The following is a 13227-nucleotide window of genomic DNA, read 5'->3' on the forward strand; positions in this document are numbered from 1 at the left end:
AGCTGTTGCAGCCTCTGTGCTGCTCAGGCTCCTTCTCGCCTCAGAGCCTTTGCATTGGCTCTGCCGGTGCTGCTCTCTGATCTATACCCACATCTTCACTGCCTTATCTCTTTGAAGTCTGGACTCAAATATTGCTTCTTTTTAAATTTTTTTTCAAAGTTTATTTATTTATTTTGAATGAGAGAATGAGCAGGGAAAGGGCAGACAGAGATGGGGACAGAGGATCCGAAGCCAGCTCTGTGCTGACAGCAGTGAGCCCTATGTGGGGCTCAATCTCACGAACCGCTAGATCATGACCTGAGCCAAAGTCAGACACTTAACCCACTGAGCCACCCAGGTGCCCATCAAATATTACTTCTGAGGGAGGCCTTCCCTGTCGTCTTCCCTAAAATTATAACTCTTATTACACACACACACCCTCCGTATCTCCTTCCCCTTAGCATTTGTACTATCTAATATCTCATGCATTCTATCTGATTTATCTGTCTCCCCTAAGTATAAATAAATTTACTAAGGGCAGGACTTTTTCTTTGTCTTGCTCATTATTGTATTCCCAGCATCTAAAACAGTGTCTGGTACATAGCAGCTTCTCAATAAATATTTGTTGTATGTGGAGGATCTCAGAGAGCCTATCCTTGTGTTAATAAATGTTTGCTCTATATTGTATGGTCTACACAAAGCTCCTGACACAGCCCTTAACCTCCAGAGAGGATATTTAAAAGTGGTCCTTGGAGTTCGTGTGGTGCCCGATGTTGGCATTTCTGTGCAGGGAACAATGGCCCCAACAAACCTGGCTGATTGGAGCGTTGACAGCTGCCATCGTTGCTCTTTCTGAGGCATCATCCCACTTCTTACCTTTCCAGCCTCCTCACTATGAAGTGTGGATAAAGGACAAAATGGCTTTTCAAAGAAGATAAAGAAGTATATTAACCATCTGGTTGGCTTCCTAGAGTGAAGGCAATTATTCCCACTAGACCCAAATAAACTGTGGTATTTCCTCATCAGTTCACTTGCACACTTTTTTTTTAATTCAGTGAATACTGTACTTTTATCTTTACAACCTACCTTCCCAAACGTGGCTGGGTTGACTTGGGTCTGAGCATTTTGACCACAGGTCTCCACATAAATCTCATACATCAGGCAGCGAGGCACACTGTACCCTTCACAGATACAGAAATTGTCAACCAACCTGGAGGGAGAGGAAGACAAGGCAGAGGAAATTGGCATCAGTTTTTCTAGAGTAGGACATTTTGATAAGGATCAATAGTCAAACCATAAGTGTGGGATCCAAGGGAATGAAACCTGTTTATTGGATGCAAAGGCTCACCAAACAGCATCAATAATGTACCTTTTTGTTCTCAACCCAGACATAATGTATTTATTTTTTATTAAGTCTTTAATTTTAATTCTAGTATTGTTAACATACAGTGTTATACTAATCACATACAGTGTGATTAAACAATTCTATACATGAGTAAGTGCCTATCATAAGTGTATTCTTTTTTTAAAAATAATTTTATTTATTTCTAGGAGAGAGAGAGAGAGAGAGAGACAGCGTGAGCAGGGGAGGGTCAGAGAGAGAGGGAGATACAGACTCTGAAATAGGCTCCAGGCTCTGAGCTGGCAGCACAGAGCCCGACGCGGGGCTCGAACCCACGAACCACGAGATCATGACCTAAGCAAAAGTCAGACGCTTAACCGACTAAGCCACCCAGGCGCCCCGATAAGTGTATTCTTAACTGCCATCACCTAATTCACCCATCCTCCCTTCTGGTAACCATCACTTTGTTTTCAGTAGCTAAGAGCCTGTTTCTAGGTTTGTCTCTCTTTATTTCCCTTTGCTCATTTGATTTGTTTCTTAAATTCCACATATGAGTGAAATCATATGGTATTTGTTTTTCTCTTACTGACTTATTCTGCTTTGCATTATACTCTCTAGATCCATCCATGTTGTTGCAAATGGCAAGGTCTCATTCTTTATTACGGCTGAATAATATTCCATTATATATATATATCATATATATACATATATCACATATATATATGATATATATATATGTATGTATCACATCTTTATCCATTCATCTATTGATGGACACTTGGGCTGTTTCCATAATTTGGTCATTGTAAGTAATGCTACAGTAAACATGGGGTGCATCTCTTTGAATTAGTGTTTTTACATTTTCTGGGTAAATACCCAGCAGTACAATTACTGGATCATAAGGCAGTTCTATATTTTTAAATGTTTATTTATTTTTGAGAGAGAGAGAAAGGGAGGGCCGAGAGAGAGGGAGACACAGAATCTGAAGCAGGCTCCAGACTCTGAGCTGTTAGCACGGAGCCTGATGCAGGGCTCAAACCCACGAACCATGAGATTATGACCTGAGCCAAACTCGGACACTTAACCAAGTTATCCAGGTGTCCCTGGGTAGTTCCATTTTTAACTTTTTGAGGAGCCTCCATATTGTTTTCCATAGTGGCAGGACCAGTTTGCATTCTGATTGTGGTCTTTTAATGATCGACATGGTAGGTTTTTATTGTTTTGTTTGTTTTTCGGTCTTTTTTGTTTTTGGCATGTGGGCATATTAAAAAGAAGCCCAAATTATTGGCTCATCAGGCACAATCTCTAGAGCTAAAAAGTGGGAATTATGAACTAGCAGGTGACTGCTGGAGCCAGCACAGCCCATCAGTCCCTGTGTGCCTGTGACCCAGGGCACGTGTGCAACACTTTGCCTCCCTCACCCCGTTGTTTGCACAATTTTTAAACCTGAGTCCTATAGGGCAGGCCACTATATTTTGATCCTTTAAACTGAGATGAGATATAGAATACAAGAAACTGAGAGGCAGGGATGCTTTTTCTTTCCAGCTGAGTGGCATTTCTATGCGATCTGCAACACCCTAGACCTCTGCTCAGGGTGAGGTCTTCACTGCTCAAGTGCTCCCGTGCCCAGGGGCAGGTGGGGGCCCCTTGGCAATGAGGGGCTCTACCTGTGGCTCACAGCCCACAGCCAGCCCTCTTTTTCAGCAACCGGTATGTGTGTGGGGCAAGAAGTAAGGGAGACTGAGGTCCAAAAGTGTGGTCCATAGGGACATCTGATCACAATCTTCCCTTTCCTGGTTGAGGAGAGACTCTTGGGGTTCTTCGCATTCTCTTTCTGTTTCAGAGAAATATGCAAAGTAAGCCAATATAATTCTGAAACACAGAAGAATTTTTCAGCAGGGAATTTACCAATATTTCTTATCCTTTCTCATTGATGATATACAGCTTATTTTCTGGGATGACGTATGCTGAGGCCCAAATTTACTTTTCTTCAGCACTGAAGACCATAGTCACAGTTGCCGACCCATTGGCTTCCTAGAAAAACAAAAAACTAATATATGGCAGGGGGTGGAGGGAGGAATCTTTGGCCCTGTATCTGAGGTGTATAAATGACCACAGGCCAGGTGGCTTAAAACAACAGAGATTTATTCTCTCACAGTTCTGGAGGCTGAGAGTCCAAAATCAAGGTGTCCATAGGAATGGGTCCTTCCAGAGGCTCTGAGGGAGAATGTGTTGTATGCTTTTCTCCTAGCTTCTAGTAGTCACTACACATCCTTGGCATTCCTTGGCTTACAGATGCATCACACTCACATCTGCCTCCGTCTTCACCTGGGCTTCTCTTCTCTGAGCGTCCTCTCTCCTCTTGTTATAAGGACACCAAGGATTGGATTGATGGCCCAGCTGAATCTAGTATGATCTCATCTAAACTAATTACATCTGCAAAGACTCTGTTTCCAAATAAGGTCACATTCTGGGATTCCAGATAGATACGCATTTTAGGGGAACACTATTCAACCCAGTACCTGCCCAAGGAGGGGATTTTCTAAGAGTCTCCTTAATGTCATTGTGAGAAGGTGACATTTGAGATGCTTCACAATGGCTTAAATATAGCTGCTCTGGCACCAATTATCTGGCTCAATCTTGAATACAGGATGGTGTCTATTGGTGGGGTGGGAACAGGGAGTGGCAAATTCATATAACTAGGTGACATTTATATTTTTTTGTTAAGATACCACTTGCTTATACATGAAAAACCCAGACCTGAAGTATCACAAAAAATAGCGACGCTTGGGGCACTGCAGCAAAATGTGATAGATGTTAAGTTCAAACTCACTGTTGTTTATTCATAGTGACTACTGATTTAGTCATGGAATAGTCTCCTTAAAAAAGAAACATACAAAATATTCACTCTAGTGAATACACGAACTCTAGTTTAAATTTTTGCGAACTGTTCTTCCTCATCATGGAGATTCATTTGTTCCAGGCCTCCGTGAACTGTGTCCTCCTCTTTCAAAATGGCATTACTGATGCTGAGGCATAGGAGCACATGTACCCCAATGTTCATAGCAGCACTCTCCACAATAGCTAAAACATGGAAAGAGCCTAAGTGTCCATCAACAGATGAATGGATCAAGAAGATGTGGTTTATCTATACCATGGAATACTCCATGGCAATGAGAAACAATGAAATCTGGCCATGTGTAGCAACATGGATGGACCTTGAGGGTGTTATGCTGAGCGAAATAAGTCAGGCAGAGAAGGACAAATATCATATGTTTGCACGTATAGGAGGATTAGGAGGAACTTAACTGAGGAACAAGGGGGAGAAGAAGGGGGGAAATGGTGGGGGAAAGGGAGAGAGGCAAACCATGAGAGACTCTTGAATGCTGACAAAAACTGAGGATTGATGGATGTGGGGGGGAGGGGGGGATGGGCACAGAGGAGGGCACTTGTGGGGATGAGCACTGGGTGTTATGTGGAAACTAATTTGACAATAAACTATTTGTTAAAAAAAAAATGGCATTACTGGGCCTGCTGGGTGCACAAGGCCAAATAATACTATCAGTAAGAGTAACAGTGAAGGTCCATGATGAGACTCTTTTCTCTGTCACACACCTAAACAAAGGGCTGCTTTCTGGCTTTAAGCCTTGCACTGTTGCTTGGTGACTTTGCTGCTTTGATCCTGGCTGTACCTCATTTCAGTCCATGTGCCTTTGGTCATTTCCCCAAAGTCTTCAGCCAGATCTCAGAGACTGGCCTGTGGTGGGCAGCCAGCATACATTAACTGGGAAAAATGGAAGGTTTGAAAGAGGTTTTAGTTTGTTCAGAATGAGCATCTATTCAGGGTCATGTCTTTCCTTCAGCTCAAATAGTAGTTTCTTCAGCACTTAGTCTCCTATGTGCATAGGAAATTATGATGATGAATATTGCCCAGGGCTTTGCATATAGTCGACCCAGGCTTAGCCTCTGAGTCGGAGATCCCCCACGGGGCTTTTGTGACTGGAGAACAAGCACGTGATGTGCCCAGTACACTTGCGGACACACTGAAGCTCTGATTGATACCATTTCGGTGTTCACCTCCAAAATCTTGAGCGGAAGCAAGAAAGACGTTCATGTTAGTAGACCGGCAGCACAAAAACAGCTCTGAAAAGTGAGCCTGACTTTCAGCTCCATGTGGATCCAAGGAGAGGCTGGCTGTGGATGTGCAGGCAGTAAGACTGGGCAGAACCACTAGCAGGTGGGATTGGTTCATGATTTCACACTACGCCACCAAAATGTTGTTTGGTGATCCATAATTATACAGCCTGTCCAGGTGTGGAGTGAATCAGATCACTGGATTCCTTGCTGAGCTGCATAAGCACTGTATTTTCCAGGTCTCACAATCAGATGAAGTTGATTGCTAGGATCTTAAAAACATTCATGATGTTCTCCACGTTTTGAGTGATGGAAACTCTGATAATAGCCAACATCAGAGCACACATACCTAGCCCTGCGATTATCACATTTTCCGAGTATTCCTTTTCATGGTAAAGAAAGCTATAACTCAGGGAATTACATATGCTGGGAATTACAGTACCCTTTGGTTCAGCCTGATCCAAAGCTCCTATGAATTCTGTGTCTTTCAAAATAAATTTGCATTTCATTAATTTCCACAGTCTTTCGAAATTTGAGAAAGCCATATTCTATGTGGGAGACAGTTATTTTAGTCTATGGCCAGGCTCAGCATGCATCGGGATTAGAAGATGCTTAGTTTCCTCTGAGGTCTGAAGCCAGGGGCCCCACCTAGTCAGATCTGTTTGGTCTGCACCCCCCAGCAGGGGAGGTCAAGTCCCTGGTCTTCATCCCTTTGTACTCCCCCGAGGTCTGACCACTTTTCTCTCCATTTCTACTGTCCTTTCTGCCTGTGAAACAGAAAACATCTATTACTTCCATTCTTGGAGATGGTTCCACTCCTCCTTGGAGGAGAATTTCTTTCTCTTTGGAGAATTTCTCATCTGCTTAGGACAGTGGCACTGAAGCCTCTATGAAATGTTGAGGACCTGACTAGTGACTAGAAAAAGAAGCAATGAAGTAATGCTGAAAATGGTACATTTCTTCCACATGACAACAGTCAGTCTCCCTTGTCTTTCACTGGGAAGCCTGAGCGGTTGCTGAGTGTCTGGACAGCTCAGCCACCAGTCAGTGCCCACTGCTGCTCTTCTAGGAAGCTGGTCTCCTTGGGCATCTTCTAAGACCCTCCAGGGTGCCAAGGCTCTGGGTTACAAACTGAGCGGCTCTACTGTGTGTGTGGTTTTTAAAAGTATATATTTATTTTTTAATTGTGATAAAATATGTATAACAAAATTTACCATTTAAAAATATACAGCTCAGGGGTGTTAAGTACCTTTGCATGGTTGTGCAGCCTTCACCATCATCCATCCAAAGAACGCTTTTCATTTTGCAAAACTGAAATTCTGTACCCATGAAACACTGACTCCTCACTCCCTGTCCCCCAGCCCCTGGCAACCACCATTTTACTTTCTGCCTCTATGAACGTGACTACTTTAGGTCCCTCATACAGGTGGAATCATATAATATTTACCTTTCTGTGACTGGCTTATCTTATTTAGCGTGTCTTCAAGTTTCATCCATATTGTAGTATGCATCAGAATTTCCTTCTTTTTTAAGGCTGAGTAATAGTCCATTACATGTACATATCACATTTTGTTTATCCATTCATCTGTTGATGGATACTTGGATCATTTCCACCTTTTGGCTATTGTGGATAATGCTGCTATAAACATGCATGTGCAAAAATCTGTTTGAGGGGCGCCTGGGTGGCTTAGTCGGTTAAGCGTCCGACTTTCGCTTTGGTCACGATCTCACGATTCATGGGTTCGAGCCCCGCATCGGGCTCTGTACTGACTGCCAGCTCAGAGCCTGGAGCCTGTTTCAGTCTGTGACTCCCTCTCTCTCTGACCCTCCCCTGCTCACGCTGTCTCTCTCTCTCTCTCTCCTAGAAATAAATAAAAAATATTTAAAAAAAATCTGTTTGAGCCCCTGCTTTCAGTTCTTTGGGACACATACCCAGAAGTGGAACCGTGGGATCATCAGGGTAGTTTTATTGTCAGTTTTCCTGAGGCACTGCTATACTATTTTCCATCTGGCTGTACCATCTTACATTCCCACCAACAGTGCACATGGACTCCAATTTCCCCATGTCTTTGATAACACTTGTTATTTTCTATTTTTGTTTGATAATGTCCCTCCTAACGGGTGTGAAGTGCATGGGGCTGTGTTTTTAAGGCCAATGTTAAAGCCACCTGTACCAGTGATCTGTTGAATATTCCGCCTCTTAGACTGGATGCTTAAAGAGAAGCCCTCTGCAGGAAACTATGCTTCTCCTCACCTCTACTGCTCCACCTCTTCCCAAACTTGAAGAGCATGACCCCTGTGTTTTAGAGGTCTGCCGTGATAGGAATTAGTTCAGCTCACTGCTACAATGGTCTACAGCATCCTAAGTGATTTAAGGCATCTGCACAGCGGGCAGTCTGCATTGTCAGTTCACGAGCAATGATAGGAAGGTGTCCAGGTATTTTTGCATCTCTAATCATTCTTTCAAGTCTCTGGAATATAATGCAAACCTCAGAAACTCTAATTTACTAAATGGTGACCTGGAATATTTAACAAAGTCATCCTCATAGTCCTTTCTTTCAAGAAAGAGACACTGTGCTGAGGGGTCTGAGTTAGCGACTATAAAAGAAAGAGCACTGCTGTGTAATATTCTGAAAACATGATGTGGGCTGTCATATGTATTTAAAAATTTTTTTTCTTTTATGCAAGATAAAATATATCAAACATTTTCTGTTGGAGGAAAAGGGTAACCCTTTAGGGCTTTTCATGTTATAGTCACAAACACACCCACTCATACAATTTTTTCAAGAAGGCTTTCCTGAAAAATATTTCTTAAAACCTTGTTAAAAAGTAATCAGATCTCTGCTATTTATTCACCTTATAAATGTTAGGTTTTAGGTTTTAGGACTGGTTTCAATTATTTTCCTATTTATGAAAAGCTACAAGCCCATGAGTTCATCAGTCCCAAGGGCTAATGATATTTTTCTTTCCAGTTTTTCTGCCCCTATATAAATAGCCAGAAGTGAATTTCACAAACAGTGTGGAATGCATTGTTAAAGCTAAAAATTGCTTTGCTTTAAATTAGAAAACATCCCATTCTGGATGTCATACCAAGGGGAAACATTTCCTCTTGGGGCCAAGGCCCACGTGACTTCAGATGTGTATGTAAAGCACGAGTCCAACCAACAGGCCCCCTATTGGGGGTGTTCTGGATTGCTTCCCGCGGTCAGTGTGACCAACAGGGAAGCCCTTCCATGGAAAACCCACACCAGGAGGGCTTTACAGTGTGTGTGTGTGTGTCTCCAGTCCCATCCGCAGCTCGGGCAAGCCAGCAACAAAAGGCGCGCTGGTCCTGGGTGCGAACGTCTGTCCTTCCAGACCTTTTTTTAAAAATCAGGGCTTCGGAGCGCCGACGGTCGCTCCTTACCCTGGGGACTGGCCCCAGGTCCTGGGAACAACAGCGGAGGGAGTGACTCCTTCCCCGCTTTTCCTGCACCACCTCTTCCATTTTATCTGCCCAGGGCGCCTCCCAGCCCTAACCTTGAAACCCGGCCCGGTGGGAAGACGCCGGGGCCGCTCACCACTGGATGATGCCGCCGTGCAGGCCCGGGGTGCCCGCGCCGCCTAACGGGGCGGCCGGCACATCCTCGGCCATGGCTCAGACCCGCGCCCGCCGCACCGAGGCAGGGAGCTGGCGGCGGCGCTGCACCCGTCGGACCGTCGCCGCTCCTCGGTGTTTACTTTAGAGCTGGGCGCGCGGGGGGCGCGGGGGCCGGAGCCGAGGCAGCGGGCTGGAGCCCCCTGGCGCGCGGCGCGGGCTCCTCGGTCATGCCCCGCGCCCCGCTGTGAGGGTTGGTTGGGGGCGGACGGGGTAGCCGGCCCCTGATTCAAAAGATAGAAAAGACAGAAATACAGAAGGCGCTCTTCTCACCTTGCTACCAATCCATCAAACAAAGGAGGAAGCAATAAAGAGAAACCAATGTATAAGTCTCAGACCAGGTCGCGGTGTTTGACTAACAGTGGTCTTCAACCCTGTCCGCACTTTGGAATTACGTGGAGTTTTCAAAAACATTGACGCCCCAGCGCCAACACCAAAGGGTCTGATGTAATTGGTCTGGGGATGCGAGGGGCGTGGGCAAACCGGCTTTTACAAACTCCCCAGGACTTTAGTGATGCTGGTGTGCAGCCAGGGCTGAGAACCACTGGTCCTGAGTTTTGAAGGGAGCCGGGATCAGGACTTTTAAGAGGACGACCCCAGGTTGCTCTAGCCTTAGCTCCTGCTGGGAATTGCTGCCTCGGAGTGATCCCCTGAGCCTGCGGCCAGGTGCCGGCTGTCTTTGTCCTCAAGAGCTATATGTTCACGTCGGTGCTGCATGGTGTTGCATGATGTTGAACTGCTCACTCTCTCCCAACCTCACTTGTCTTGTGTGGTTATTGTTAAGTATTAAGTGAGCTAATAAATGCAGGATGTGTGGCATAAAGAAGAGCTCAGTCAGACAACTGTTACTTTGGCTGCTGACTGCACAAGTCCTGTCATAAGGATTTCTTCATCTAGTCTAAAAATACACTTCACAACTCCACAAAAGCAACAACAAAACAGCACAATTAAAAAATGGGCAAAGGGGGCACCTGGGTGGCCCAGTCTGTTAAGGGTCGACTTCAGCTCAGGTCATGAGCTCAGTTTGTGAATTTGAGCCCCACGTCAGGCTCTGTGTTGCCAACTCAGAGCCTGGGGCCTGCTTTGGATTCTGTGCCTTCCTCTCTCTCTGCCCCTTCCTCACTTGTGCTGCGTCAATCTCTCTTTCTCTGTAATGAGCAAAGGACTTGAATATTTTTACCAAAAGAAGACGTACAAATGGCTAATAAACACATGGAAAGATGTTAAATATCATTGGCCACGAGAGAAATGCAAATCAAAATCACAATGAAATATCACTCTACACTCATTGGGATTGCTATTGTTAAAAAGAAGAAATAAAACAAAATCACAATTGTTGATGAAGATGTGAAGAAAGTAGAACCATGTTCTCTTGCTGGTGGGAAGGCAAATGGTGCAGCTGCTATAAAACCAGGCGGTTTCTCAAAAAATTAAAAATAGAATTAACACAGGACCCATCATTCCACTTCTAGGGTATGTACTCTTGGGGAGGAAAAATTTTCCTTCATCCTTCAAAAATTTCTATGGCTGGTCTAAGGATTAAACTTGCATCAGGCAGATTAACAGGAGAAAAACAAATTTAATTTTGTATGTATGGGAACCACACATACATACATGAAAGGTATAAAGAGAAAAGTTAGATGAGGTTTATATGCCATCCTGAGCTGAGGAATGGGTAGCGGCCTGGGGATTCAAAGGGGAACAGGGCAATTCATAGGACAATAAGAAAAAGGGGCAAACATTTGGTAATTAGATGTTTGCCCTGCCATACTGATGAGTTATACAAATAAAATTTATCTCTGTAGTAACTTTATTCTGGGAAACACCCCCAATTTAGATGGTTCTAGGTGGTTAAGGGAGGGGCAGAAGTTTCTTTTGAGCCCACAGGGTGTCAGCTACCTTTAGTTCAAAATAGTCCCCATCCTAACGTGGCACATTCTGGGGAGACTTGTTCTGAATTCCTTCAGTATCCAAAAGAACTGAAAGCAGGGACTTGAACAGACATCTGTAATTTGTACCTCATTCATAGTGGTATTATTCACAATAGCTAACAGGTAGAAGCAATCCAAGTGTCTGTCAATGGATGAATGCATTCACACAATATTTCTGTGGTATTTACATACTATGGAATATTAGCCTTAAAAAAGAACAGACCTCTATTACATGGTACAACATGAATGAACTTGAAAGACATTATGCTAAATGAAATAAGCCAGTCACAAAAGGATGATTCTACTTATATGAGGTACCTAGTACTGTCAAACTCATAGAGACAGAAAGAATGGTGGTTACCAGGGGCTGGAGGAGGAAAAATGGGGAGACGTTAATGAGTATAGAGTTTCAGTATGGGATGAGGGGAAAAGTTCTGGAGATTAATAGTGGCAGTAGTTGCATAATGTAAATTACTTAATGCCACTGAATTGACATCTTAAAACTGGTTAGAATGGTAAATTTTATGTTATGCATATTTTGCCATAATTTAAAAAATCTTCCTCAAAAAAAAAAAGACACCCCGCAACACCACACGCATACATTTTGGAAGCAGGGCAGAGTTTCATTCAACAAACAGCAATGTCTCTCTTCTGTGTGATAGCACTAGAGAGTAGTTGCTGGGGCATACTAGAGGTCTCCAGGGCCAACACTCTCCCTCTAATGGGACACCATCATCAGGTACCAGGAGTAAGTTTCCAAAAGCAGTTCTAGAGGGGAGATCACAGGACATTCATTGAAAAGAGCCTGAGCCTTGAAGTTTGGCCAGGTCACTGGAGCCAACCTCAGATGGCATCTGGCTTCCCTTTAGGGAGCTACACCAGGAATCAGCCTGGTCCTGAAATTTGGGGAGAGTATTTTTCTGGTGTAGGGGGTGGGGTGGGAAGGACTTATGATCAGTAAGTGATGGAGGCCGATGTTTGCCCTGCTTATCTTCTCAGCTGAGTTTCCCTGTTTAGGGCTGGCTGCTTTAAAAAGCCATCTATAGAGGGGCACCTGGGTGGCTCAAACAGTTTGGCATCCCACTCTTGATTTCGGCTTAGGTCATGATACTGAGGTTCATGAGTATGAGTATCATGTCAGGCCCTGTGCTGACAGTATGAAGCCTGCTTGGGATTCTTTCTCTTTGTCCCTCCCCCACTCGTGAGCACACATGCTTTTTTTTTCCCTCTCTCTCTCTCTATCTCTGTTTCTCTCTCGCTCACTCTCAAAATAGATAAATTAACAAAAAAGCCATCCAGTAGGGGACAGATGACACCACATCAACTCCTCTCAGGCCAGGAGTCAAGGAGAACAGCACGTGGAGAGGCTCCTTTATGACCTGACAAAGAGAGGAGGCCAACTGTGTGGGTAAGAAGCAGGTTGACAGCAGCTGGTTTCAGGTAGTGCCAGGAGACTCCACTGAACAGGGAAAGCTGAATGGTAACTGTGATGAAGGACTGGCAGGAGGAGAGAGGAAACAACCAAGTGCCATGGGCTAGAAGGTTCTCCACGGAAGCTCTCTTGAGTTCAACACTTTTTTTTTCTGGTTGTTTCCAGAGAAGTGGATGGTGTCTCAGGACATTGGGTGGGAGCTCTGTCAGGCTGCTTCACCCATTTTGCTTTGCCCTGAGTGCTCACATCCTGGGATGTGAAGTGGGACAGGTCCTTCTCAATGGTCTATGGAAGCTGAGGACATGGCTCCCTCCATTCTTTATGTAGGTCCTACCGCAGCTCCTTGCCACCCAAGAAACTTCTTAAGATGCCCACCCATTTTCACAGAGACTGGAAATAACCGAGAGAGAGGCTTCTGTTATTAGGCTCAACTTGTTATGGCCAACTTGAGGTCTTATTATATTACTGATGATTATGTGATATTTGCATATTAACTTTGCTCCAGTCAGTACTAGGCATTGGAACAGAGCTTGGAAATACAATGGAACACCATGATCTTCTGGTTGACCAGATTTGATAATCATCAAATATTAGATGCGGCAAAATCCAAACATTACTTTGCGTTACTGCAGAGCTGTTGAGGCCAGTTGGATGGAGGACTATAGAAATGAGGCCATGGGGTCAATTTCATACCCTCCACCCAAAGGACCAGTTAATTTCATCTATGACAGGTGACAGCTGGTGTCCCTAGTTTGACCAACCCTCATATAGA

General features: G+C 44.4%; 1 protein-coding gene across 1 annotated transcript in view; it reads right to left on the minus strand.

Moving 5' to 3' along the window:
* The window catches only part of RFX8 (regulatory factor X8), a 59051-nt gene extending 49960 nt beyond the window's left edge, over nucleotides 1–9091 (minus strand). The window contains exons 1-2 of the mRNA XM_039253107.1: nucleotides 9016–9091; nucleotides 1066–1189 (exon numbers count right to left, since the gene is read on the minus strand). Of these exons, the coding sequence (XP_039109038.1) occupies nucleotides 1066–1189; nucleotides 9016–9089 (198 nt within the window). The 5' untranslated portion in view covers nucleotides 9090–9091. The remainder of the gene's footprint in view (nucleotides 1–1065; nucleotides 1190–9015) is intronic.
* Between the last annotated feature and the right edge of the window lie 4136 nt (nucleotides 9092–13227).

The sequence above is a fragment of the Hyaena hyaena genome, unplaced genomic scaffold, assembly GCF_003009895.1.
Source record: "Hyaena hyaena isolate Hyena2069 unplaced genomic scaffold, ASM300989v1 scaffold_438, whole genome shotgun sequence".
NCBI classification, from domain to species: Eukaryota; Metazoa; Chordata; class Mammalia; order Carnivora; family Hyaenidae; genus Hyaena; species Hyaena hyaena.